The sequence below is a fragment of the Ustilago hordei genome (genome assembly GCF_900519145.1).
Source record: "Ustilago hordei strain Uho2 genome assembly, contig: UHO2_contig_13, whole genome shotgun sequence".
Lineage (NCBI taxonomy): Eukaryota > Fungi > Basidiomycota > Ustilaginomycetes > Ustilaginales > Ustilaginaceae > Ustilago > Ustilago hordei.
In genome coordinates this window covers 459,409-486,042 of record NW_024545290.1, presented here as the reverse complement: position 1 = coordinate 486,042, position 26,634 = coordinate 459,409, and the positions used below count along the sequence as shown (strand labels likewise).

The 26,634-nt window shown below is 50.7% G+C and overlaps 5 protein-coding genes across 5 annotated transcripts; 2 read left to right on the top strand and 3 right to left on the bottom strand.

Annotated features, from left to right (window-relative positions):
* Window positions 1-282: 282 nt before the first annotated feature.
* Window positions 283-1,641, bottom strand: UHO2_05406 (uncharacterized protein; the record flags this gene model as incomplete). Its single annotated transcript, XM_041560222.1, has 3 exons — window positions 283-707; window positions 1,002-1,355; window positions 1,431-1,641. The coding sequence occupies 3 exons, from the start codon at window positions 1,639-1,641 to the stop codon at window positions 283-285; spliced, it is 990 nt and encodes a 329-aa protein (XP_041416156.1).
* Window positions 1,642-2,312: 671 nt separating this feature from the next.
* UHO2_05405 (uncharacterized protein) lies at window positions 2,313-2,990 on the top strand (the record flags this gene model as incomplete). Its single annotated transcript, XM_041560221.1, has 1 exon — window positions 2,313-2,990. One exon carries the CDS (start codon window positions 2,313-2,315, stop codon window positions 2,988-2,990), a length of 678 nt encoding a protein of 225 aa, XP_041416155.1.
* A 9,919-nt stretch (window positions 2,991-12,909) lies between these two features.
* UHO2_05404 (uncharacterized protein) lies at window positions 12,910-14,334 on the bottom strand (the record flags this gene model as incomplete). Its single annotated transcript, XM_041560220.1, has 1 exon — window positions 12,910-14,334. One exon carries the CDS (start codon window positions 14,332-14,334, stop codon window positions 12,910-12,912), a length of 1,425 nt encoding a protein of 474 aa, XP_041416154.1.
* A 3,108-nt stretch (window positions 14,335-17,442) lies between these two features.
* UHO2_05403 (uncharacterized protein) lies at window positions 17,443-18,978 on the top strand (the record flags this gene model as incomplete). The annotated part of the gene is made up of 1 exon (XM_041560219.1): window positions 17,443-18,978. One exon carries the CDS (start codon window positions 17,443-17,445, stop codon window positions 18,976-18,978), a length of 1,536 nt encoding a protein of 511 aa, XP_041416153.1.
* Window positions 18,979-19,360: 382 nt separating this feature from the next.
* Window positions 19,361-26,206, bottom strand: UHO2_05402 (uncharacterized protein; the record flags this gene model as incomplete). The annotated part of the gene is made up of 1 exon (XM_041560218.1): window positions 19,361-26,206. One exon carries the CDS (start codon window positions 26,204-26,206, stop codon window positions 19,361-19,363), a length of 6,846 nt encoding a protein of 2,281 aa, XP_041416152.1.
* Window positions 26,207-26,634: the final 428 nt, after the last annotated feature.

The window sequence follows — 26,634 nt, the reverse complement described above, 5'->3', positions numbered from 1 at the left end:
TTTGCTAAGGAGTGGTTTCACATGTATGTAAGATGATGAGTCATCCACCACCACTAGTGTGTGGTGGTAGTTGGGGTGACCCTGTAGATCAGTCATCAGGTTGATGTGTACTAATTCCAGTGGTGCTTCAGCTCAGTTTGTTTTGCTGCTTGGCATTCTTGCTCTTGTTTGCTTTGCCTGGCTGCAACAGTTACAGTCCTTTGCATTGTGCTCTAACTGTGTTTCCTTACCCAAGTAGTGAGCTTGGATTTGCTTGGTCTTGTTTCTGCCGGGGTGGCTGAATCATTTGTGCCATAGCTTGCTGGTGGTAGAGCTTGTGGGCTCTGCTGGCATGATGTTGTTGTCAAGGCCCTCGAGGGGGTTGTTGAGTTGTGCTGCTAGGGAATTGCCATAGATTTCCCATCTCTTCTTGTGTTGGTTGGTCTTGCTCTTGACCATGCTTCCATCATGCTGGAGGATAGTGGCTCCAGACTCCTCAAATATCACACATGCACCATTTTCAGTCAGCACTGGGATGGACAATAGGTTCTTGCTAAGGTTGGGAATGTGAAGTACATCAGTGAGTGGTATCTTAATGTCTCCTACTTGCAAGGTTGCATTGCCTATTGCCTGCACTTGCAACCATTCATGCCCAGCAGTATCTATGGATCCTTGCTTCAGTGTTGGAGCAATGAGCTTATCCTCATCATGTACCATGTGATGTGTAGCTCCAGAGTTGAGAATCCATGTACTGTCTTGGTTATGGTTGCCAGTGTTGCTTACGAAAAGGGTGCACCCAAATCCCTATCCCTGCTGAGTAGGAGTTCACTCCTGACTGCTGGTGCAATTGATTGCAATGTGCCCAGGTTGCCTACACTTATAGCACTTGGCTGGTTCATTAGGGTTTGTGGGGTTGTGCCTACCCCTATTGTAGCCCTCTTGGTTGAGAACCTGCCTATGCTCACCAGCTTGGCCTGTTGAACTTCTGTTGCTTGTGACTCTGGCTGCAGCTCAGATATGACCTGAGAGCTCGGCTTCTTGGCACTTCTTGGCTAGTGCATGATATGCATATTCATAGTTGCAACCAGGTTGAGTGGCCTTGAGGGAGTCTACAGTTTGGGTGTATAGCCAGTCATCCTTGATGCAGCAGTAGAGGGTTGATTTCTTGAGCTTTTCATCCATATGATTACCAAGCCTGGCAGCATCATTCCAGATCTTGTCAAGTTCCTTACCCAGGTTGATGACATTGTGGTTGAGTAGCTTGATTTCATGGATGTGATCATGAATGGCAGAGAGTTTTACTTCATCATTAATTGTGAGGGCAGCTCTGAGCTTCTTATACAGTGAGGAACCTAGCTGTTCCTCCTCATCATGCTCTCATACTGCATAAGTGTCAATGTGGCTGTTGGGTCTGTGGTCACATGAGGACAGAATAAGACCTAGTAGGTGACTGTCTAGTTCTTTGTCATAGTCATCATGGCCAACCAGGATTTCTCCAGTGAGGGTACACTTGGCATTTTTGATTGGGCAAATGCAATCCATGAACATGGGTTCCCAAATGGCCCAGTTGTTCTCATTGAGCTTGACAATCTGCAAGATGATGCTAAGTACAGACTTGGGGATCTTTTCAGTTTGACTGGCATTGGGTTGGAAGTTCATCATGGTGAAAGCACATTCAAGGATTTGGTCTTCCTGCCAATTGGAGTGAGCATCTCTGACTATCTGCATGGTATGTTCTAGCAGGGCTATGCTATCTACTCTTGGTGGCATCCCAGTGGCAAGGTGCTGGAAGCTGCTGAGCTTCAGACTCTTAATCAGTTGAGGATTCTTGCTTTGTAATCATGTGTTGTTATTATTATTTCTACAGATGCTCTGCTACACAGGTACATATATATGACTCAGCATGACCTCTAGATATGCTGCCCTCCCCCCCTCACATTGTTCATGTACTCATTGCATTCTCCTGGTTGTGTCCTTATGCTTGGCTCCTGAATTGTCATGGCAACTGATGTGCATAACACATGCATGCCATTCATTAGCAGTCCTTGCTTCCTCATGCACCTCGGGCAAATTACTTCCCTCAACTGAACTCAGCCGCCTCTGGTAATTCTTGTCTTTGTTAGAGCTTCACTTGTCACATAGAGGCGATTTATTTTCCGGACATATTTTCCGGCCGATAAGAAGACACAATCTTTCCACTTTTGCTCTCACACAAACACACACATACAACTCTCAACTTTGGCATCTCGCATCTTGAACCTTGCACCATCACCATCTTACCAACACTCGATCACCACCGGCGCTCGAAGGCATCGAGACAAGTATTGTTGAGCATGGCGTTCAGACAAACGCTTACACGCCCCGCTTCTAAGCACATCTCCTCATATGGCACAGTCCTCGATCGGTTCCTCAACTCTCACAATCTCTCCACCTCTTTCCCCTCCACCAGGCTCTCCTCATCTCCACCAACACAAATTGTATCCCTATTCGAACCCACAAAGTCCGCCATTACCGGCTGCTGGGCACCCCCCAAATACTCACTCCGACGACAAGCGAAACTTGTCAAAGAAGCTGCCCTCACCAACCAACTCTCTTCCCTCCCCGACGGCCCGAAAAGCACGTGCATCCAACAACGTTTGCACCGTCTAGCAAAGTCTCATGCTTTCGAACAAAAAGCTAGCCAATACCAATACATCCCCCGCTCCGCCTCTGCACCCCCGGCTGTTTGGGTAAGAGGTCAAGTGCTAGGTGAAAGGGTAGTAAAACCGAAACAAAGGGAAAGCAAGCAAGAGAGGGAAGAGGCGATGCATGCCGCACGATTGCATGTCAAGGATGTAGGACCCTACTCAGGAAGGGCGAGGATCTTTAAGGGTAGTAGAGTGGACAAGGATAAACAGAGGAGATGGGCGGATGTGGAAGCGAGATTGGACAAGATGCGAGAGAGTAAGAAGGAGTGGCAAGAAGGGCAGAGGGAGGCAAGGATCAAGTTGAAGCCTGGTTTACCTTTCTAAGCTCCCCAAGGCGCCTTATCTAAAGTGTAAAGTATAGGCTGGACAAGTTGGAATCCATATCACCCGAACCATCTTGCTACGCTGAATGTGCCTTGGCATCGAGAGCAATGTGTTCGAAGATGGTGAGCAGCAAAGCAACTTTCGTTCGAGATCTGAATGTGAGATTGGCATTTGCAACATGCTTGCAGAAGAAAAAGAAAAAAGTCGAGGTTGCAATTCGAGTCTTTGGCTGTGTGCAAGCGTGATCGGCACTCTTCGCAAGGGTTGTCGTGCGAATGGATAGAAGTTGAGAATTTTGGTGCTGAGTTACTGATGAGTCATTTTTGAGTGCTATTTACATAAGCATATATATATGTGCATGCTTGGTGGTTACCTTCAGCCTGTGCCCATCTATGACTAGTTCACCCCTCACATCACTCCTAAGTTGTTATGGTAATGCCTATGCAACCCACATGCATAGCCACCAACATGTGGTTTCATATCATCAATGGTTATTTGCCCTCCATGGACCCTGTAGGCTCTGTTCAGTTCCAACACGTCTCCAACCATTGTTACATTTCCCTCAACTGTCTCCCTCAGCAGGGAGGCAGGGAACTGCTGAGCCACTGTACCTTGCTGTGGTGTCAGTCCCAACCCCTGCCATGCATGTCATAATACTTCCTTGCCCACTGGCTTGGTGAAGATGTCGGCCAAGTTGTCCTCGGTGCCAATATATTTGATTTTGACATTTCCATCTTGCACGTTATCTCTGATAAAGTGGTACTTGGTGTCGATATGCTTCAACTTCCAATGTTGTGCTGGATCCTTACTAACCTGAATGGTGCCTGTGTTGTCTGAAAAGATTGTGGGGGTGCCAACATCAATTCCAATAGCTTTGAAGAGATGCCTGAAGAAAAGTACTTCTTGTGCAGCTTCAGTTGCTGCCACGAACTCTGCTTCCACTGCCGACAAAGCAGTGCAGCATTGTAATGCTGACTGTCATGGGCCTGGGTGCGCAGTATGAGGAAAGACCGAAGTTCATATGAAGGTAGTGCAGGAATCGTGGAATTGGGTAGATCATAGGAGCTGCGACAGAGTTCACCAAGATCGGCAGTAGAATCAGCTCTATGGCAGATCACAGCGGAATCGGCACGAGCATCATCGATATCACGAATCCCACCGGAATCTGCAACAAGTGAGACCTTGTGGCAGATTCCGTGGAGATCAGTAGCAAGGTTGTCCGTACGATGATTCACATGCGAGAGGGACCGAGCTCAGTGACATGCGGTCAGTTACCACTCAGGGGCCACAGAACAGGAGTAGAAGAGAACCATCACCAGTCAAAGGAAGGAGATCTGTGTATAGGACACTGGCAAAAGGGACATGAAGAAGAGGAGCAGTGTCAATGAAGTTGACACAGCTCAGGAAAGACAGGAGGGACAAGGTTTGATATGGAGGAGCTGCCTCTTTGGAGATCCCTGTGCAGTACTCAACAAAGAGGGTAATCTCTGGAGAGAAGGAGGAGGAGCAGTGTCGCTGGCAACGCTGCGAAGAGGTATATAGTCCTACCTCCTCGTCACAAATGGTTGAGTGGATGGGCATCCACTCTACACTCATCAAGCAACTAGTATTACTTCAAGCAATAAGTAACATTAGTTCACAGTCAGCATAAGTAGTAATCAACAGATTGCTCCTCATTGAAGCATGTGTGTTGTATCACCATTTCCTGATGTCCGAAGGCAGTTCATAGCAACCAGCAGTCTGGATAATCATAGACTGAAGGCAGACATCCACTGCAGCCTGGGGATCACTTCAAGCGTTTAGTCGACACACTGGACACTCGTGTCGGCATCAACATTCCATACCCACACCAGACCATTGGTGTCAGTATCAAGATCACTTAGAGTCATATTATAGTTTGATTGTGCCGAGCTACCTCTGGATGGAGTGTCCACAGCAGTTAGTCAAAATCTGTCATAACAATAATACAACTACAGATTCTAATGAGAAAGGTGACAGAGAAGGCTCTGTCACATATTTCACTAAGAATCGAAATACCATTAGTGCTGTCACATAATTCGACAGAATCGGTGATAGTACAGATACTACTACTGATCTCAGGTTTTAGGCGCGCGACCGCTGACACTGACTTCCATGCGACCAGGTTCCCATGTACAAACACTGCTGAGCCTGATGAGCTTCTTCGTTGTGTGGTGGCATCACTTGCCCAGTTTGCATTGCTATGTGCCATTAGAAAATCTTGTTCCTTGTTGCCACCATATTGTAGATGGACATCCTGGGTGCCATCTAGGTATTGTAGTACCTTCTGCACTGCATTGTAATGCTCTTTCGATGGTTGAGTCATATAGCATGCAAGGACCCCTACTGCTTGGCTGATATCTGGGTGTGTTCCATTCGAGAGCCATAGGAGCTTGCCAACAATCTGCAGGTATTCCTTTTGTTCAGCTGTGCTCACTGCTGTCTCTGGGGCCAGTATGTCTTGGAGTGGTATGCTGGATTTTCTCCTGCATTTGTCTAGGTGTTCATCCAGTAGTTGTTTAATGTAACTGGTCTGCCTGAGGTCCATTGTCTTTTCTTCACGATCCCTGGTGATCTTGATTCCAAGGAAGTGAGACATGTCACCACCTTCCTCCATCTTCCACTTCTTGCCTATTTCCTCCTTGATGCATTTGACTGTTTCTAGCTTTGGAGATATAATCAATGTATTGTCAACATAGATAATCACTATTGCAAAGTTGTCCCCCTTTCCTCTGGTGTAGATACATGGTGCACAATCAAGTCTATGGAAGTTTGAGTGCTGCAGGAACTTATTGAACTCCATGTTCCACTCCTGTCTTGATTGCTTGAGTCCATATAGCCCTTTTACTACCTGATAAGCTTTTCCTTTTGGTACCTTTGCCCCTTCTGGTGGTTTCATATAGATGATGTGCTTGAGTGTGGAGTTGAGGTAGGCCATCATGATGTCAAGTTGATGGACCTCCCAGTCCTGCTCCACTGCCAGTGACAATAGGGCTCTTATTGCACTGAGTTGTGCCACTGGTGCAAAAGTTTCTTCAAAGTCTATGCCCTCTCATTGTGTGAATCCTCGTGTGACAAGTCTTGCTTTATGTTGGACAGGTACCCCATTGGCATCCAGCTTGAGATGGAGGACAATCTTAGAGTCAACGAGTTTGGTGTTTGGTGGTACATCCATGATTTCCCAAGTTCCCATGGCCTCCAGTCCATCCAACTCCTTGCATATGGCTTCTTGCCATTGCTGTGCATCTTCACTGGTGAGTGCTTCTTTCATCATTGGTGTGAGGTTTAGGGTGGTGGTGTTCGCTCCCCCAATCATGTCTTCAACTGCTATCTCCGATTGGTTGTCTTCAGTATCGTTGATCAGTTGTCCAATTGGTGCATGTTGGAGTGAGTCTTGCATGTCAAGCTCTTCAATTTCTGGTTCAGGTTCGAGGTCGTTTGCCTCTGGTTTGGCACTTTCTGCTTTGAGGCTCTCAAACCTGATCTGCAGTGGGCTTTGTACTTTGGGTCGATCATGCCAACCTTTGTGTTCATGGAATGTAGCTGAATTGCTCCACCGGATGGATGGCATGTGGTCTGGAGTGAAGAATTTCCATCCCTTGTACTCATCATTGTAACTGATCATGATTCCTGGTATGGCTCTTGCACCATGCTTACCTGCATGATCTTTCCTTGGGAGGTGAACCCACATGAGACAGCCAAAGACATGCAATTGTTTTGCCAAGCTGTGAGCTGTTGTGCAGTGAAAGTCTTCATATGGAAATCTGTTGGCATTTGCTGATGGTGTCAAGTTAAGTACATGTCCAGCAGCCATAATGGCATAGGGCCATAGTCCTTTTGGCACCAATCTTTGGACAAGCATTGCACACATCTTCTCTTGGAGTGATCTGATAGTGCACTCTGCTCTCCCATTCTGTATGCTGACATACAGAGTGGTTTTCTGCCACTTAAACCCTGCCTCCCGCTTCCATTCCTCTGCTGCTAAGCTTGACCATTCCATTCCATTATTGCTGTGAATACACTTTAATGTGCGATCTGTTGCTATCTCTGCTGTTTTGGTCCATGCTTTTAGGGTGGGGAATGCTTCTGCTTTGCTTAGGAGCGGTTTCATGTACATGTAGGATGAGGCATCATTGACAACTACCAGTGTGTGGTGATAATTTGGATGTCCTTGTAAGTCTGTCATTAGGTTGATGTGTATCAACTCTAGTGGCTCCTGTGCTTGTTCCATTTTGCTGCTTGCCATTCTTGTGTGTGTTTGTTTTGCTTGACTGCAACAGTTGCAGTCTCTTGTGTTGTGCTCGAGCTGTGTATCCTTTCCCAAGTAATGAGCCTGGATTTGCTTAGTTTTGTTTCTGCCAGGGTGGCCAAATTGTTCATGCCATAGTTTGCTTATTGTGTGGCTTGCAGGCCTTGCTGGTGTCATGTTATCATCAATGCCCTCAAGGGTGTCATTGAGCTGTGCTGCTAGGGAGTTGCCATGAACTTCCCATCTTTTCTGGCATCAGTTGGTCTTGCTCTTAACCATGCTTCTGTCATGTTGGAGGATTGTAGCTCCAGATTCTTCAAATATCACTCATGCACCATCTTCAGTTAATGCTGGGACAGACAATAGATTCTTGCTAAGGTTGGGAATGTAAAGTACATCTGTGAGGGGTATTTTAACATCTCCAACTTGCAAGGTTGTGTCTCCTATTGCCTGTACTCACAACCATTCATGCCCGGCAGTATCTATGGATCCTTTCTTTGGCATCAGAGCAATGAGCTTATTCCCATCACATACCATGTGATGTGTTGCTCCAGAGTCGAGAATCCACATACTGTCTTGGTTACAGTTGCCAGTGTTGCTTACGAAAAGGGTGTGTCAGGGGTCTCGCGCCTGAAACCCAGGTCCGTCTGTCGAGATACTTGGTGACTATCAAACTGTGCGGCAGCTATTGTCTCGGTATCGGTGACTATCAAGTTGCACAGTGACAGCAGGTGGCATTCATTGTATATACTATCGTAGGTTTCAGCTGACCTCTGTGGACACTCCATTCAGGGGTAGCTTGGCACGATCAATATCAATGCTTCAGTTATGATGACACCAAGATCTGGTGTGAGTGTTGATGATGATGAGGTTGATGATGTTGGTGATAAGGTTGGTGGGTGTTGATGAGAATGAGGTTGATGGTGTTGGTGATAAGGTTGGTGGCATCAACACAAGTGTCCAGTGTGTTGACTGATGCTTGCTTAAGGTGATCCCTGGACCGCAGTGGACTACTGCCTTTGGTTCTATCTATCTCTGGACCGCTAACCTGCTATGGGGTGCCTACGGATGTCAGGTAGTGGTGATACAACACACACACTACGATGAGGAGCAACCTTGATAGATTGCTGCTATGCTGACTGTAACTAATGAGTACTTATGTTTCTAAAGTATTGACTAGTTGTATGGTGAGTAGAGTGGATGAGGATCCACTCGACCTATGATGATGAGAAAGCATGGTTATATACCTCTTCTCAGCATCGCCAGCGATGCTGCTCCTGCTCTCTCTCCATAGAGTACCTTCTTCATCGAGTACTGCTCAGGGGCCTCTCCTGCTTGGCACCCCTGTGCCTCTTGGTCGACACAGCTCCTCCTCCTCATGACCTGGTGTCGACTCCTTCGACACTGCTCCTCCTCCTCATGACCTGGTGTCGACTCCTTCGACACTGCTCCTCCTCCTTTGATCAGTGACATTGATCAGTGACAGTTCCTTTGGCTCTTGTCTCTCGAGCCCCTGAGTGGTAACCATCTGCATGCTCCTTGAGCTTGGTCCTCTTCGTGGCTGTGCCTGCTCCTTGAGCTTGGTCCTCCTCGTGGCTGTGCTTGGCCCTCCTTTGCATGTGAGTCCATAGGAGTCCATGGTCTCCATGGAGACTGCACTACGACCATGCTCTCTACTGGTGTCGACTAGGTCTTCGATACCTGTGCTCCTTCCATATGAACCCATGACCCTCCTGCTTCTTGAGCATCCAGGCCCATGACACTACCCCCCTCTTAAGAGCCGAGCTCCGTCGAGGCATGCTCTGGTCTGGTTCATGCTGACTCCTCCTCTTCCTTGACAACATCGTCCCCGTCATCCTTCCTCCTTCTCTCAACGTCATCCTCCTCTCTCTACTCCTCCTGTTCTCTCTTCCTCTCTCTACTCCTCCTGTTCTCTCCTCCTCTCTCCACTCTGTCTACTCACTCGTCCCCCCTCCGACACCTCATACTCCTGGATGAGGTCGGGACAGTTGAGGTTCTCTACTGGTTCCCATGAAGCAGCTTCCTCTGAGTACCCTCTCCACAACACCTTGTACTCCGTAGTCCCATTGTGTGAACGCTTGTCGATGAGTGCTTCAACTTCGAAGTCGAGGTCCTCATCTGGAAGTGATGGTATGGTGGGCTGTTCAGCACGTTGAGGAAGAGAACTTGTTCTTGCTGGCTCGAGCATGGAGACATGGAACACATCATGCACCCTAAGGTTTGCTGGCAATGTGATTCGATAAGCTCGGCGTCCTACCCGTTCCTGAACTGGGTAGGGTCCTGCAAACCGGGTGTCTAACTTGGGTGTGGGTCTCCTTGTCTTCCAGTTTCGTCGGTTGATATAGACCATATCACCCACCTTAAACTCGATGTCCTTGTGCTTCCTGTTATACTGGTTTACTGATCTACGTTGTGCCTCTCTGATCTGCTCCTGGAGGTACTTGCAACGCTCCTTTCCATCCATGAGGTACTCGAAGCGACCTGGATCATTGACTCCTAGTCGTTGAGGGATGTCAGGATGAGCTTTGGGGTTCCATCCATAGCATGCAAAGAATGGTGAGACACCAATGCTGTTGTGGACCGTGTTGTTGTATACAAAGGCCGCAGTGTCCAGCAGGTTGGCCCAGTCATTCTGCTCATAGTTGCAGTACATCCTGAGATATTGCTCTATGACCTGATTGACTCTCTCTGTCTGACCATCAGTTTGAGGATGGTAGGCCATGCTAAGTGAGTGCTTCACACCCATTTGTTCTGCAAATGCTTTCCATGCTCCTGATATGAACTGCCTGCCTCGGTCCGAGACCATGTGATCTGGATATCCAAAGAGTCTAACCATGTGTCCATATAGCAATACTGCAGTCTGTTTGGCCGTGACTGTCTTATGGGTTGGAGCTAGTATGGCAAACTTGGTTAGCCTGTCGACAATGACTAAGATAGAGTCATAGGTCTTGGAGTCATACTTCTTCGATGGTGGTAGTCCTTCGATGAAGTCGAGGGATATGGAGCCCCAGGGCCTGTCTGGGGTTGCTAGTGGCTGTAGCAAACCATATGGACGATGACGAGGAGCTTTGTACCTAGCACATACAGGACAACTTGCTACATAGTCTGCAATCCAAGCTGTCATGTTTGGCCACCAGTAATGTCGTTGAGCTGCCTTGATGGTAGCATCTCTTCCTACGTGTCCAGCAGTGATACCATCATGGCATTGGGTCATCACCATGAATCGCAGATGCTCTACAGAGAGAGACTGTCCATCTACCTCTTTGGCACTCCTTGAGTGTCGGTTGTTGGTCCTCCCTGGCATGATCACCTTGGGGATAACCAACCTTCCTCCACTGTACCATAGGTCATCCTTGAGTTCGAAAGGCTTCTTCCTATGTATCTCCTGTAGCTCTTGGTCTAAAGGCTGGAAGATCTTGACCAGGTCTTTGAGACCTTTTGATGCTATGGACTCCATCGAGATCATGGGGGCCACTAGGAGCGAGTCATGGTCTGCTGTCTCCTTGAACACTCGAGGAGGCAGTAGTTGCCTCACATTGTGATCCTGCTCTTCACCGGCTGGTTGCATGTCTGTCCTTCTGGTGAGAGCATCGGGTTCACCACCTTTGTCTCCTGGTCGATACTGCAATATGAAGTCGAAGTCTGCTAGTAGTATTGCCCATCGAGCTTGTCGACCTGTGATGCGTCTCTGTGACTTGAAGTACTTGAGGGCTTCATGGTCAGTGAGGATGACCAGTTGGTTCGGTAGTCCAGCTAGCATGTGTCGCCACTGAGTGAGGCAGGCGACCACAGCTAGGAGCTCCTTATCATGGATCTCATAGTTCTTCTCGGCAGAAGACATCTTCCTAGAGTAGAAGGCCACTGGATGCCATCGTCCTTCATGCTCCTGCTTGAGTACTCCTGCTATAGCAAAGTCACTTGCATCAGTCTCCAACCTTGTTGGAAGGTGGTAGTCGAAGTGCTGAAGCACTCCTGCTGATGTGAAGGCCTGGATGAGCTTGTGGAAGGCCTGTTGGGCCTCCTCTGGTAGCTCGAACTTCTTGAACCGTTCTATAGGCTTTACCAGTGCTGTCAAGGGCTTGGCTATGCGAGCAAAGTGGGCTATGAACCTTCGATAGAAGTTGGCAAAACCCAGGAACCTCTGGATGTCATGGATTGACTCTGGCATTGGCCACTCCTTGACAGTGCGCACCTTTTCTGGGTCCATCTCTATGCCCGTTGGCTTGATGATGTACCCCAGGAACTCGACTGTCTTGGTGTGGAACTCACACTTCGACAGCTTAGCAAAGAGCCTGTTGCTCCTTAAGCGAGTGAGGACCTCGGTGACATGCTTCACATGTACCTCTTCAGTGTCGCTGAAGATCAGGAAGTCATCTAAGTATACCACTACATATACTCCAATGATGTCTCGGAAGATGTCATTGATGAATGACTGGAAGTGAGCCGGAGCATTGGCTAGGCCAAAGGGCATCACTAGGTACTCATAGAGTCCCAACTGAGTGCCAAAAGCTGTCTTCCATTCATCTCCTTTAGCAATCCGGATGAGGTTGTATGCTGCTCTAAGGTCTAGCTTGGTATAGATCCTTGCCTTCCTGAGTAAGAACAGCTGCTCCTCGATGAGGGGCAATGGTGCCCTGTTCTTGACAGTGATCTCGTTGAGACCTCTGTAGTCCACACAGAGTCTGAGACCTCCATCCTTCTTTGGTACAAAGAGCACTGGTGATCGTGCCGGGCTCTTCGATGGTCTTATGAACCCCTTCTCGAGGTTCTCATCCAAGTATCTCCTCAACTCGGACATCTCCTTGGGTCCCTTAAGATATAGGGGCCCTTGAGGTGGCTTACCTCCTTCTATCAACTCGAGGTGGAGATCATGCTCGGTATGATGGGGCAGCTTGTCTGCTTCCACCTCATCAAACACATCTCGCAGGTGTTGGTATGGCTTTGGTATGTCTGCAGCCGTCACCACCTTATCTACCTCCACCTCCATCTCGACTCCTTTGTCTGCGCCTGTAGGTACAAAACCAAAAGCCGGGAGTGATGATGGTGGCTCCTCTAACAGCATGAACCCTATGGGTCCATCTTCCAGAGCTGCTCGTAGTATGCGCTCTGCTGAGACAAACTCGTTACCATGAAGGGTTGGTCTCCTCATGGTTAGGTCCCCTGCTCTTGCTGCTTCAGGGGGTCTCCTTGGGGGTCGGTCCTGCCCCTGAGTCTTGAACTCCAGCTGGCCCGTATCCCATTGTATGGTGGGTTTGAGCCTCCGTAGCTCAGTGAACCCCAGGATGAGGTCATAGTCCGCAGTGTCGGCCACTGAAGCTTCGACCACACCCAGATTGTGTGTACCAATAGATACCTGCATGCTCGCAGAACTATTGATGGAGAGTTGGTGCCCAGTGACACCATGGATCGATCTTGTTTTTATGGGTTTTATGGGTATTTGGTACTTACTAATGAAAGAATCTGAGACTATGGACAAACCAGCACCGGTATCAGCTAGTATCCGAGCAGGATGGTCTTGAACCATTCCAGAGAGCTCCAGTACTGCTTTGCCTCCACTGGTAGAGAAACATACTTGACAATCTTGATATATACAGAGTGATGGCGAGGAGGTTTGTAGAGCAATGCATGCCATCAGTGCATCACCCCACTGACGTTTCCCTCGTCGTCATCATCATCGTGCTCCTCCTCGTGATCGGGGTCCATGGGTTGCTGGTATGAGCTGAGGTCCATGGCCTCGGGGTCACCCGTCTCAGTGCTGCCTGTGTGGCCATCTCCTGAGTCGGTGGCCTCCTCGAAGGGATCTGCTGTGGTGACCATAACCTTTGGTCCCATGGGTCGAGAGCTAAGAGGGTCTACCCTCCTGCTGGGGCAGTCTCTGGCCCAATGGCCGATACCTTTGCATACATGACAGGTGTTGATACCTGATGGAGCAGGGCTTCCTTGCTTCGAGGGTTGGGTGGGATGATGAGGAAGGGGTCGGTTTAGGTTTTGTATAGTTGCTTGTGTAGTTGCTTGTGATGGTGATCGAGCTGGATAAGGTTGAGTGGGTTGTCGGATGGGGATTGAACTTTGATTTGGCCGAGACCCAGTTCTTAGTGGAGGTGATGTGGCATTTGGAAGTGAGTGTCTAGCCGAGGACTGCTGTAGTAGCATCCTCTGTCGATCGATCTCCTCAACCTCTCGATACCACTCCCATCTCTTCCCAGGTGGATTCCTCTCGAACTTCTCCTGTATGCTGCGAGTGAGACTACCTCTGAAGAGATCAATCACTAGCTCGTTGTCATCTAGGTTGACCTGTCCCTCCAAGTCTCTGAACCGCTCTACATGACGTGTGGCGGCACCAGGAGCATCACTTGTGAGTCTGAGAGCCAACAGCTTGTTGTATGCCTCCATCCTAGCATTGCGTGGGTTGAACTGCTCTGACAGTCGCTCTGTGAAGTAGTGCCAATCATTGAACAACCTTCCTTCTCTAGCTCTATCAATGCGGAGCTTGGAGGTCCACCACTCTCTTGCTGTCCCTTCCAGTTGAGCACCCATGTGATTGATCATCCTAGACTGCTCATACACCTGGTTGAACTTAAACCATGCTTCGACTTCTAGAATGAAGATCTCCATGTCTCGGGGATTGAACTTTGGAAAGGGGGTGGCAATGGGCTTTGACCGGTTAAGCTCTGCCATGATGCTGGTATCCTCCTCGTGGTCCAGGGGGTAAGGATCCGTCCTAGTCCTGCTGTAGGGGTCCAGCTTAGTCTTGACATATCTTGGCCCAGTAGGTGAAGCGTACTTCTCATAGTTGATGTCCTCCTGCTCATCCAGGTTGAATGAGACTGATCGTCTTGATCGTGGAGCAGGAGTAGGAGTATGTGGGTCTCCTATCATAGACTCATCTCCTCCTCCTGCTTGGTCTTCCGAGTGAGAGAGGTCCATTGTCTCCTCCCTGCTCAGTTGAGCTCGTTGTAATCGTTCCTCTCGATGACCCTGTCTGGTAAGCTCTAGCTGTGCTTCCAATAGAGTGAGTAGTCTATCGAGCTTATTGTTGAGGTCTGGGTCCGTCATGGTGATCGTGAGGAGCTGCTTGAACGATCCACTCTAATGTCAGGGGTCTCGCGCCTGAAACCCAGGTCGGTCTGTCGAGATACTCGGTGACTATTAAACTGTGTGACAGCTATTGTCTCGGTATCAGTGACTATCAAGTTGTGCAGTGACAGCAGGTGGCGTTCATTGTATATACTATCGTAGGTTTCGGCTGACCTCTGTGGACACTCCGTTCAGGGGTAGCTCGGCACGATCAATATCAATGTTATGATGACACCAAGGTCTGGTGTGGGTGTTGATGATGATGAGGTTGATGGTGTTGGTGATGAGATTGGTGACGTCGATGATAATGAGGTTGATGGTGTTGATGATAAGGTTGGTGATGTCAATGATAATGAGGTTGATGGTGTTGGTGATAAGGTTGGTGGCGTCAACACGAGTGTCCAGTGTGTTGACTTGATGCTTTGAAGTGATCCCCGGACCGCAGTGGACTACTGCCTTCGGTTCTATCTATATCCGGACCGCTAACCTGCTATGGGCGCCTTCGGACGTCAGGTAGTGGTGATACAACACACACACTACGATGAGGAGCAACCTTGATAGATTGCTGCTATGCTGACTGTAACTAATGAGTACTTGTGTTTCTAAAGTATTGACTAGTTGTATGGTGAGTAGAGTGGATGAGGATCCACTCGACCTATGATGATGAGAAAGCATGGTTATATACCTCTTCTCAGCATCGCCAGCGATGCTGCTCCTGCTCTCTCTCCATAGAGTACCTTCTTCATCGAGTACTGCTCAGGGGCCTCTCCTGCTTGGCACCCCTGTGCCTCTTGGTCGACACAGCTCCTCCTCCTCATGACCTGGTGTCGACTCCTTCGACACTGCTCCTCCTCCTCATGACCTGGTGTCGACTCCTTCGACACTGCTCCTCCTCCTTTGATCAGTGACATTGATCAGTGACAGTTCCTTTGGCTCTTGTCTCTCGAGCCCCTGAGTGGTAACCATCTGCATGCTCCTTGAGCTTGGTCCTCTTCGTGGCTGTGCCTGCTCCTTGAGCTTGGTCCTCCTCGTGGCTGTGCTTGGCCCTCCTTTGCATGTGAGTCCATAGGAGTCCATGGTCTCCATGGAGACTGCACTACGACCATGCTCTCTACTGGTGTCGACTAGGTCTTCGATACCTGTGCTCCTTCCATATGAACCAGTGACCCTCCTGCTTCTTGAGCATCCAGGCCCATGACACCAGTGACCCTCCTGCTTCTTGAGCATCTAGGCCCATGACAGGGTGCACCCAAATCCCTATCCCTGCTGAGTAGGAGTTCGCTCCTGACTGCTGGTGCAATTGATTGCAATGTGCCCAGGTTGCCTGCATTTGTAACACTTAGCCAGTTTGTTAGGGTTTGTGGGATCACATCTGCCTCTGTTGTAGCCTTCTTGGTTTAGGATTTGGCTAGGTCTGCTGGCTTGGTTGCTTATGTTCTTGTTGCCGGTGAGTCTGGTTGCAGCTCGGATACAGCCAGAGAGTTCGGCTTCTTGATGTTTCTTGGCAAGTGCATGGTAGGCATATTCATAGCTACAGCTTGGCTGTGCAGCTTTGAGGGAGTCTACTGTCTGAGTATAGAGCCAGTCATCTTTGACACAATGGTACAAGGTGGACTTCTTGAGCTTTTCATCCATGTGACTGCCCAGTCTTGCAGCATCATTCCAAATTCGATCTAGTTCCTTTCCAAGGTTGGTGACATTTTGGTGGACTAGCTTGATCTCATGCACTCAGTCATGAATTGCAGAAAGTTTGACTTCATCATTGATTGTGAGTGCTGCTTTGAGTTTCTTATACAGTGTAGAGCTGAGTTGTTCCTCTTCGCCTTGTTCTTGAATGGTGTATGTATGAATACTGCTCTCAGGACTGTGGTTGCATGACAACAGAATAAGGCCTAACAGGTGACTGTTTAGCTCTTCATCATAGTCTGTGTGGTCACTAGATATTTCCCCAGTGAGGATCTGTTTTGCATTCTTGATGGGCCATATGCAGTCCATAAACATGGGCTCCCAGATGGCCCAGTTGTTCTCATTGAGCTTGATGAACTGTGATACAATGCTGAGTACTGACTTAGGAATCTTTTTGACTTGGCTGGTATTTGGTTGGAGGTTCATCATAGAGAAGGCATGCTCCAAGATTTGGTCTTCGTTCCAGTTGGGGTGAACCTCTCTGATCATTTGCATGGTGCATTCAAGCAGAGCTATGCTGTTTACTCTGGGTGGCATCTTGATGGCAAGGTGCCTTGAAGCTGCTGAGCTTCAGACTCTTAATCAGTTGAGAATTTTGGTGCTGAGTTACTGATGAATCATTTTTGAGTGCTATTTACATAAGCATATATATATGTGCATGCTTGGCAGTTACCTTCAGCCTGTGCCCATCTATGACTAGTTCACCCCTCACATTGCTCCTAAGTTGTTATGGTAATGCCTATGCATCCCACATGTGTAGCCACTGATGTGTGGTTTCATATCATCAATGGTTATTTGCCCTCCATGGACCCCATAGGCTCTGTTCAGTTCCGATGTGTCTCCAACCATTGTTATGTTTCCCTCAACTATAGATGCGCATTTTTCAATGGTGGGCGAAGGGGCAAGTAAGTGACCAATGCTCACTCGAGTTAGGCAGTTTAACATTTCCTTTTTTTTTTTTTTTTTTTTGTTTTTTTTCTTTTCTTTTCCTTTTTCCTCAAATTCTCAGCCTGCTTTTCCAACAATTTTCACGCGTTGTCAAGGACGATAAAAGGGCAGTAACTCAGCGTTGATTAGAACGGCCGAGAACAGAATATTCTCGCCGTTTGACGCGACTTTTTGACATTTCTCAGCTGAGGCCAAACTGGAAAGCGCTCTGCTGTTGCCGGAGGTGGAGGGAAGCAAACCGTTCTTGACGAAGCCGAGGAGGTGACATGGGGGATTATGTCAGCTTCGGTCATTCGTCGCTCGGCTGTTCAAAGCGGCAAATTTCGACGTCCTTTTCTTTGACTCGACTCGTAAGTTGTGATCCATCCCCTCACCACCAACCACCACCAACCATCTTGCCTCAGACCACACCATCACATTCGCACCGCCCTCCCTGGCACGCTTTTACACAACATGGTTCGCACAACTCCCGCAGTGCGGGTCTGGCTCTCATCTCGAGCTACATCCGCAATCATCACTCCTCGTCGCACCGCCACCCCCTTCGCTCGCGGCTTTCATGCTTCTCACCGTCGCTTCGAAGCCCCGCGTTCCCCATTCGCAGTCTTTGTTGAAACCCTCAAAACTGAACTTCGCAAGAACCGAGAACTCCAAGAAAACATGCGTCAACTCTCCGGAGACGTAGGCAAAATGCAAGATTCCGAAACGATGAAACGTATGCGTGACGCCTACGAACGCGCACGAATCATCACTTCCATCCAGTCTAACCCCAAGTTGCAAGCGGCTGCTGAAGCACTACGCAAATCCGGCGGCCAAGTCGGAGAGGCTGTTGGAGCAACACTAAAACAGATGGAGGAATCCGAACTCATCAAAGGTCTAGGTGCCGTCAGTTCCAGATTGGCCCGACAGTTGCAAGATAGTACCGCGCCGATTAGGAATACAGAAGCATATAAACAGTTGAGTGAGACTTTGACGGAAGCCTTCGATGACGGTGGTAGCGCATTGAGGATTGTTGTGCATGGCGACAAGGAGGTTGAGGAGGTTAGGAGGATTAAAAGGGAGGCTAGGTTGAGCAAGATCGGTAGACCTATGCCGAGTAAGGATGTGGATAGTAAGGAGGCGGCAGAGGCTGTGTTGAAGAGCTATGCTGCGAAAGAGGAGGAAAGCGCTGTTCAAGAGACCAAACCAACCGAAGAGCAAAAGCCCGAATCCACGTCTCCTTGCCCAGACACCACCGCTTCCACTTGCGAACCCAAGCGGGCACCTAAAAAACCAGCCGGCTACGCAGTCCGCACGCGCTCCGTCCTCTCCAACTCCACCGAACAATCCCTGGTCCTTCGTCCCGAACCGGCCTACAAACAAGCGTGGTCCTCGTTCAAATCTTCCAACCCGCTCTTGCGCCACCTCTCCTCGCTTTCCGAATCCTACCGCGAATCCGAAAACCCGCTCATCGAACGAGTGCGCACGGTGACCGACTGGTTTGGTTCTCTCTTCGAAGAAAACGATTTCGCCCGAGTAACTCGACAACTCAAACTCCTGGACCCATCATTCTCTATCGAAAGTTTCCAACGCGATCTCCGCGAGTACATCGTCCCTGAACTGATCGACTCCTACCATTCCGCCGCACGCCATCTCCTCCGACAATGGTGCGGAGAAGCAACCTTCAATCTTTTAATGGCGACCATAGATCCATACCTGACAAAAGGTCTCCTGCCACAGGGAAGGCTGCTCGATCTAAAACACGTGGAAATATTGCAAGCCAAGCTGCTCGAGAACAACGTGCCAGTGTTGGTGGTCAGCTTTACCAGCCAGGAATTGATGTTTTTCAAACATCCCAAGACCGGACAAGTCCAAGCAGGCAATGAAAAACAACCGGATCTGTGTAGATACGCTATCGTCGTAACGAGGGTAGAGGAGGAATTGCACAACGAGATAACAGGTGGCTGGAAGATCCTCGAGTTGGCTAGGAGAGCAACCCCTTCCTACCTCTAAGCCCTAATACCGAGGAGAATCTGGAGAACAAAGCGCGCATAGCTTTGATATACACCGGCACTTTCAAAAATAAAATAAAATCTCAAGTATCCACCGGTGTACCATCAAGTCCTCTCGACCCTTCATGCTGTTATCGCAATAACAAGAGAATCGCTTCGAGGCATGTGCCCGGCTTGAGATCTGAGCGCCATGGGTTTTTGCTCTCGTGTGGGCGGAACATAGACAGATGATCAAATCAGAGTGAAAGTGAAGCAATGAATGCATGCGTGTGCATTGGATCGCCGGTTGCGAAGAGCAGCAATCACCTTAGTTTGGGTATGAGTATGCCACAGAGAATGCAAGTAGAGCAGATGAGTAGAGCAGGTGAGTAGAGCAGGTGAGATCAAGCCTTGGGAACTCGCAAAGGCGTATTATGAGCAGTCGAAGTCAACCCAGCACTCCTTCTGGGGCTACTTGCTACATAACCCGTCGCACCTGTAGCTCCATTCACCGCAGCCGAAGCTCTTGCTGAAAGAGTCTTTGTCCTTGGTGTAGTCGCAGCACTGGCAGTTATACTCTTAGCTGCAGTCGACCTACCACCAGCCCCCGCCGTGGTCGTCTTCCTCGGTAAAGCATTCGGCAAACTGGACCCGCCTCCCCTATCTCCCTGACGGGCAGCCTCAGCCAAGACACCCCCCGCCACGAGCGCCAACTTCTTGCCCTGCATGATCCAAGCATGCTTCATCGCGATATCCGGCTTCAACCTCCTTTCGGGATCCCAAATCAAACATTTGCCGATAAAATCCACAAAGAGATCATCATCACTCTTCAACGCCTGTGCCAACGTTTTGCTTGCCGGTCTCCTCCTCTTTCCTTTGGAATTCACCACTGGTCTCGGTTGTGCGGTACTATCGAAAAACAACTTTTTCCTACTACTCTTCTCCACCAGGTACCTATCCGGAACACCTAGGATCTCCATAATACACGCCAACTGCTCCTGCTCGTTCTCCCCCGGAAACAGCGGATAACCGGTGTAAAGTTCTGCAACAATACATCCAAGAGACCAGATGTCGATGGCAGTATGATAATTCATCCCCAATATCACCTCGGGCGACCGATAAAACCTCGACTGAATATAGGTATATACCTTTTCATTCTCGAAACAACTCGATCCAAAATCAATCACCTTGATCGCACTCCTCCTCGGATGAGCCAAGAGAATGTTCTCCGGTTTCAAATCACAATGTACAATCCGATGTTGCTTCATCAACACCAACGATTGTAAAAGCTGCGAGGTAAACCTGCGTATCAAGTTTGTAGTGAATCCCGCAAACTGATTCGCCTTGATCAACTCGTACAGATTGATTGAAAGCAACTCGGTCGCTATGCAGAGGTGGTTTCGAAAGAGGAAGGATTCCGTCATTTTAATGACATTGTACTTTTCCTCTGGATCCCACCTGCTGAGGTTTTCCAGAATCCGTACTTCGACCAACGCTTGATGATGGAATCGTTTCTTATTCCTGATCAGTTTGATCGCAACTGTTTGGCCTGTTTTGTGATCTCGACACTGAAGAACCTGTCCAAAAGATCCCCTGCCGAGAAGATCGATGATTTCGTATCGGAACGCAAGATGATCACGACTGATCACGTTGTAATCACCTCTTTCGTCATCGAATCCATGGTTTTGATCCGGCTTTTCGACGGTAGCCATGTGTTTCCGCTTTGCGTTCTGCCCACAGTAGTAGATCTCGCTGTAGTTGAAGATCTCCTGCAGCTCAAAATCGGACATCCTGTTACCGTACATCACTTCAGCTTGACGAGGTGAAAGCATACGCGAAGGCGCAACAGCTTCGGGGAACTCGAGCATCTTGTCTAACTCGGCTTGAGAGGCTCCTGCGGCAAGCTTACGAGCTTGTTGACGTCGGATGTAGTCTTCCATCTCGTTATCTCCCAAACGCTCTTCTTCGTCGCTGAGCACAGGCGTGGCTCGTGGAGAAGCCAGAGAACCAGCTGCGTCCGAGGATGCAGGACTGCGACGAGTGATCGAGGTGCTGGTAGAGCTGGAACTCATCTTGGTTAGGCGTTCACTGGCTGAAGTCTTGACGATGGTGGTAGTGGTGGTGGAACGTGGCACGGAGGAAGCGGTACTGAGAGAGGCACGAGTCTTTCGAACTGGAACAGAAATGCTGCTGGTGCCGGTATCTTTTGCCGATGTCGCGATTGCGGGTGAAGGTCCTTTGGTTCCGTTCGAGGGAGCAGAAGGCGCAACGTTCGCGCTCGCCGTGGATGCGGAAGTCTGACTAGGCTTGACCGCCCGCAAGGAAGGCTTGTCAGCAGCAGCGCTGCCAGCCGGACTAACATCAGCCTTCTGTCGATCCTGCTTAGCAGCAAGACCATTCAACATCTCTCGATCGCTCGGCGTCAAATTCGACGAGTAAGCCGCAATCCTAGCGCGTCTCAACACACCTTCCACCTCCGCAGGCGTCTTAGCAGCCGCATACGCGTTCAGAATTGGTACCAAACTGCTAGACACCTGCGCAACACCACCTCCGGGCGAAGGTACGATCTTGGACGAAGCATGGCTGTGCTTCGCTGTACCCACAGTAGTGTCCGAACCAGAGACCGACTTTGTATCATCATCCTCCGTTGGCTGTGTGGCGACCATGCCCATGCTTGCAGCAAGAGAGGGGTGGTGCGACTTGCTGACCGGAATCGAAGTGGAAGCGGTGGCAGCTGCTCGGGTAACGCTGCCGCTGCTCTCAGTGCCTGCTGCTGCAGCTCGTGGGATAGCCTTCATTGTGGTCACGCGCGGGATGCGACTGGATAAGGAAGCAGACTTGCTTGGAGAGACAGTGCGACTGCCAATGCTTGGACTCGATGAAGGAATGCCACTCGCAGCAGTTCTGGCGGCTCGCGAAGGGGTTTGAGCTGCAATCGATGCAGACGCAGGACCATCGCTCACCTTGGCAAGGCTGCGTGGCTCTTGCATGGAAGACACGGCTGCTGAGATCTTGTGTACTGTGTCGCTGCCTGCGGTGACGGACTGTCCACGCCTTCGCGCAAGTGACAATTGCTGTTGTCGTTGTTGTTGCTGCTGCTGCTGCTGCTGCTGCTGCTGCTGTGAGGCACTTGACCTGGGTTCCACCTCGGATACTCGTGCCTGACCGGCGTTGGACAGAGCATCAGTATTGCTTGCTGTCGCGACACGGCGCGATCCAGAACGGCTCAGCAAACCGCCGGCAATACCCAAGATCGACTTGCGCGAAGCCCTTCCGGTTTCTTGCACGCCCGCCTCACTCGCTGTGGGCCCATCGCTCGACCTTGGTGCGCGCTGGAAGAACGACGGTGTACGTCTCGACTTTGGACTGCTACTTGCATCCGTCGACGCAGACAGCGACTGGGAGGCAGCGCTCGACAAAGGCGCCTCGACCTCTTTATTATCCCTTTGTCCGGTCCTAATCAGTCTGCCAAGCGATGCAACACTAGTGCGACGCAACGAGCTCGACTTGGGTCTTGCGCTAGTAACAGAGCTATCCGGATCCATGACCCCGGTCGATTCTGCAGACACAAGTGGCTCCGTCGATGAGATGATCTCCTCGATCGGCTCGGCCACAGCACATTGCATCGAAACATCATTGGTCGAAGAGCGTCGAAAAGTAGAGTCGCTCAGCACTTTCAAGCTCGGCTTTCGCACTGCCAGCGCTGCCGCCTCAGCCATCTCCTGTGTACGAGGGCTAAGCGGTGACCTGGGCGTTGGCAACTTGTCGCTGTGATCGCCACTGATAGTGGACACGAAGCTGTGGCTGGTAGTGATGCTGGGACTCTTGGCTGAAACAGCACGGAAGGCTTCCGAGGTGAGTGAGCTAGATCGAGATCCCTCCCATAGCTTGGGAAGAGGAGGCACAGGAGGAATGGCGGTATGCTTGGATGCATCGGGGTCGTCGTAGGCTCCAGCAGCAGAGTTCTGACGACTGCCCTCGGATACAATCACGGAGCCATCGCTGTTGCCACTCATGCGCTTCGAGCGGGAGATGCTTCGCGTGATGACGGGCGTCCCAATGAGTGGACTAGCAGAAGCGGATACGTCCCTGGCAGTGCCACTCTGAGCGGCAGAGGTGCGACGCGAACCTTGCGTGATTTCATTCTGGGGAAGAGGGGGCAGCTGCGATCTTCGAAGACGAGGGCTGGAATAGATGGCAGAGGTACGTACAGGATCGGCCAAGGTATGCGGAGGCGTGCCAGTAGAATCATCCCCCGTGCGTACGCGTGTGACGAGCTTGGATGCTCGAAGACTGTTGCGTGCGATCGAATCTTCAGATCCTCTCGTCTTGTCGATAGAGCGAGATGACGTGTCGTAGTTGCTGGAACGGCGACTTCGCGAATCCGGTGAAGAGGCTCGACTGCTCGAAGCTGGTGTTCTACGTGAAGCGCTCCCGGGCCGAGAGGGAACACGGCTAGTGCGAGGACTCTTAGGATCAGACTTACCATCGCGACTAGCTCTTCGAGTGCTGCCGAGACCATCGAGCTTGCGTAGAGCGTCGGCGGCTGCATCCTCACGCGAGTTGAGGCGGCTCTCGTAGTCCTCGGCGTAGGCTAACGGCACAGAACCTCTGAGAAGCGACTGACCAATGCTGGCAGATGAGGCTCGCTTGTTGCGCAACGAGACACTGTTGCGCGACATCCTTGGCGTACCCTGTGGCATCGATGGCGCAGTAGACGCAGGCTGAGAGGGCGTACCGCTACTGGCGAATCGCTCTCGGCGGGAGGATGAGGCAGTGAGTCCATGTTGACTACCATCTGCAGCGAGTCCCGGGGTGCCTCGGGCTAGGCCACCCTGCAGCCGGCTCGACTGGATCGACTCGTCGCCAGGCCTGATCGAGTCCGATCGCAATTGCGTCGAACCTCTCGTTCCACCGCTAATGCGCAACTCTGAGGCATCGGAAGGGGCTCGATCCCGCAGTTGTCTACGTCGATGAAGCTCGTCATGGTCATGGAGCAAGTCAGTGATGGCAGCGTTGAGGTCGAAGCTCTGACGCCATTCTTCGTCGCCATTGCCGTTGCCAAAGTTGACATCGCCAAAAGTCATCGACTTGGATCCTTCAATGCCTAGACCTGCACCTTCTGAGCCGAAAGGCCCGGTCTCGCCTGCAGACCATGGAAGGTCACCGATGCCAGGTGATGGATCTGCAGTGATAGCCTTAGAGTCAGTTCGTGAAGTGTTGCTGCGCGACGGTGCCAAGGAAGGATCACCCGACTCCTGCTGAACGATGCTGGAATCGGACTCTGTTCGTGCGCTAATGGAGAAGGAAGGGCTCTGAGGTGCAGTACCGATGCTGGCTGCAACATGGTCAAGCTCTGCCATGAAGCCAGACTGCTTGTCAGGGTATCCGCGAGTCAGTGTGTGCAAGGAGGAGCTACCATCCAACGGCATATGTCGACCTGGAGCCGATGGGCTGATGGGGAGTGTCGAGAGCAGCTCGTTGGGATCGCGTAGCGCATTGCGTTGCATGCTGTTGATGGACGAATAGGAGATGGAACGCGAATGGCGTGCCGCTGCTTGGCCTCTCCGTGACGATGGCTGGGGCCCGTCTGAGTTCTGAAAGTCAGCTTCTCGCTGTAGAGCCGAGTCGTGACTTTCGAGTAGGGAGATGCTGAGTGGATCGGGTGCGGTGCCATCGTCGGTCAGTGCACCACTGACATTGCGTCGTTGAGCCATCTTGGATGACGAGAGCGGCGTCGCATCGGGAGCCGACTTCCAGGTTGGCAAGGCAGTGTTGGGGAAGTTCCAGCGGGGTGTAGCCAACTCACCGATACCAATCTGACCAGCACGATCATAGACTCGCGGCGTACCACTTGGAGTCCAACTCTGCAAGCCATACTTCTCGGGAGTTTGCAGAGTCTCAGCATCGTCAGCGGTCGGTTGGGCGTATGCATGCCGATTCCTTGCTTCCGATGAGAGATCTGGAAGGCCGAGTCCGAGACCAGCTTTGGAGGCGGAAGAGGAGGGGGATCTGCCGAGCAGCTTATTGGGATCGTCGGAGCCTTCTGGAGTGGCGAGGTCGCTGGAGAAGTGGGAGAAGCGGGAAGCAAGGCCGGGCGAGTGGCGCAAGCCCAAGTGCATATTCTGTGGCTTGGACTTGGAGGATGAGGGAAAAGCACCAGAGGAGGCTTGTGGTGTGCGACCATCTTGGTCTCGCTCGTCTACCTCTGCGATACTGCAGTTGCTGTGAGTCGCAGCGGTGTCAGAAGCGCGTCGACCCATGGCATCGTCATCGAAAAGGGCTGCACCGAAGCTCTGACCAAAGTGGGGAAGCAAAGGAGAGATCTTGGGATGCTGTGAGTCGCTGTGTGGGGGGTGAAGGGAGGAGGAGGAGGATGCGGATTGGGTCGTGGTGGTGGTTCGACGTGGCGCAAGATTGGTTGATTGAGATGCAGAGGTAGGTGGACCCATGGTACCGCTGGTTGATCGCGAGATGGAGGAGACGCTGCTGACTGACTGGCTGGAGCTCATCGATGCCGAGGTGAGGGTATTTGTGAGGCGCGAGGAACGAGCGAGCGAGTCGGATCTGGCAGGGAATGCAAGGGAAGAGCTGGAGGTGGACGAGGTGATCGCCGTAGATCGAGAGGAGACGTCACTCGTTTTCCTTTGGCCTAAAAGTGCATCGCCGAGACGTGGCTGTGAAGTGCCGGTGCGACCGAAAGATGGGATTCTCGAACCAGTTGCAGGCCTAGAAGCTGATGTGGTGGAGGCAAGAGAGCCGCTGCCGTTGACATACTGAGATGTGGAGAGGTTAGGATTAAAGTCGGCGAGGGAAGATGTGCCGGAGTGAGAAAGCTTATGTGGTGTCCAGGATGTGCGGCGAGAGGCAGCAGGCAAGGAATGTGAGGGGCTCTGTGCAATCGAAGGGCCCTGATGGCGAGATGCGAGGGTAGCGTAGGCACGGTCGGATTGGTATCGAGGTTCTGAAGAGGGTTCTGCTTGCGACAATGTCGAGAGACGTGATGCTGAGGACATGGTACGAGCACGTGTGTTGGATGAGCTTGTGAGTGGCGAGCCAGTAGAAACACGGGTGGTCGAGTTGAGACGAGTACGAGTTGGAGGGTTGAGCGAATGTGAAGCTGAGGACGATGCAAAGGCTGGAGTGGATGATGCCAAAGAGAGGAGAGGGCCATGTTGGTCATAGATGGAGCTGGTGCGCGGCCTTGAACTTCTGGCCTGTTGCTCTGCGCGACGCACATGATCCGACATGGTCGTGGGCGGCGGCGTCGGCTGTTGCGAACGAGGAAGCGGCAAGAGTTAGCTGAGGTGTTGGTAAAGAGCGGGTTCAGATAGCATGTAATGGCTGCATGCGTGAATGATGGTCAAAACTCGTGGTGGTCCGAGGGTATGGCTAGCAATGTGGTGTCCGGCTCTAACTTTAAGAGCGTTTGTGTCGTAGTGGCGTTGAAAGGTAAGATCAAGATCCTGACAAGTTTTGCTGGAGCTGCAGATGTGTGGCCAAGTGATCAAAGCTGCGTGAGCCAAGGTATCGATGGGGACAAGTCGTAGGTGAAGACGAATCGTTTGGTATATGCTGAAGAACGTGTGTCGGATGCTCGTCAATGGTATGCAATGAATAAGAGAGAGCAAGTGAGAGCGAACAAGAGAAAGAGAATGCCGTCAAACTCGACAGCACT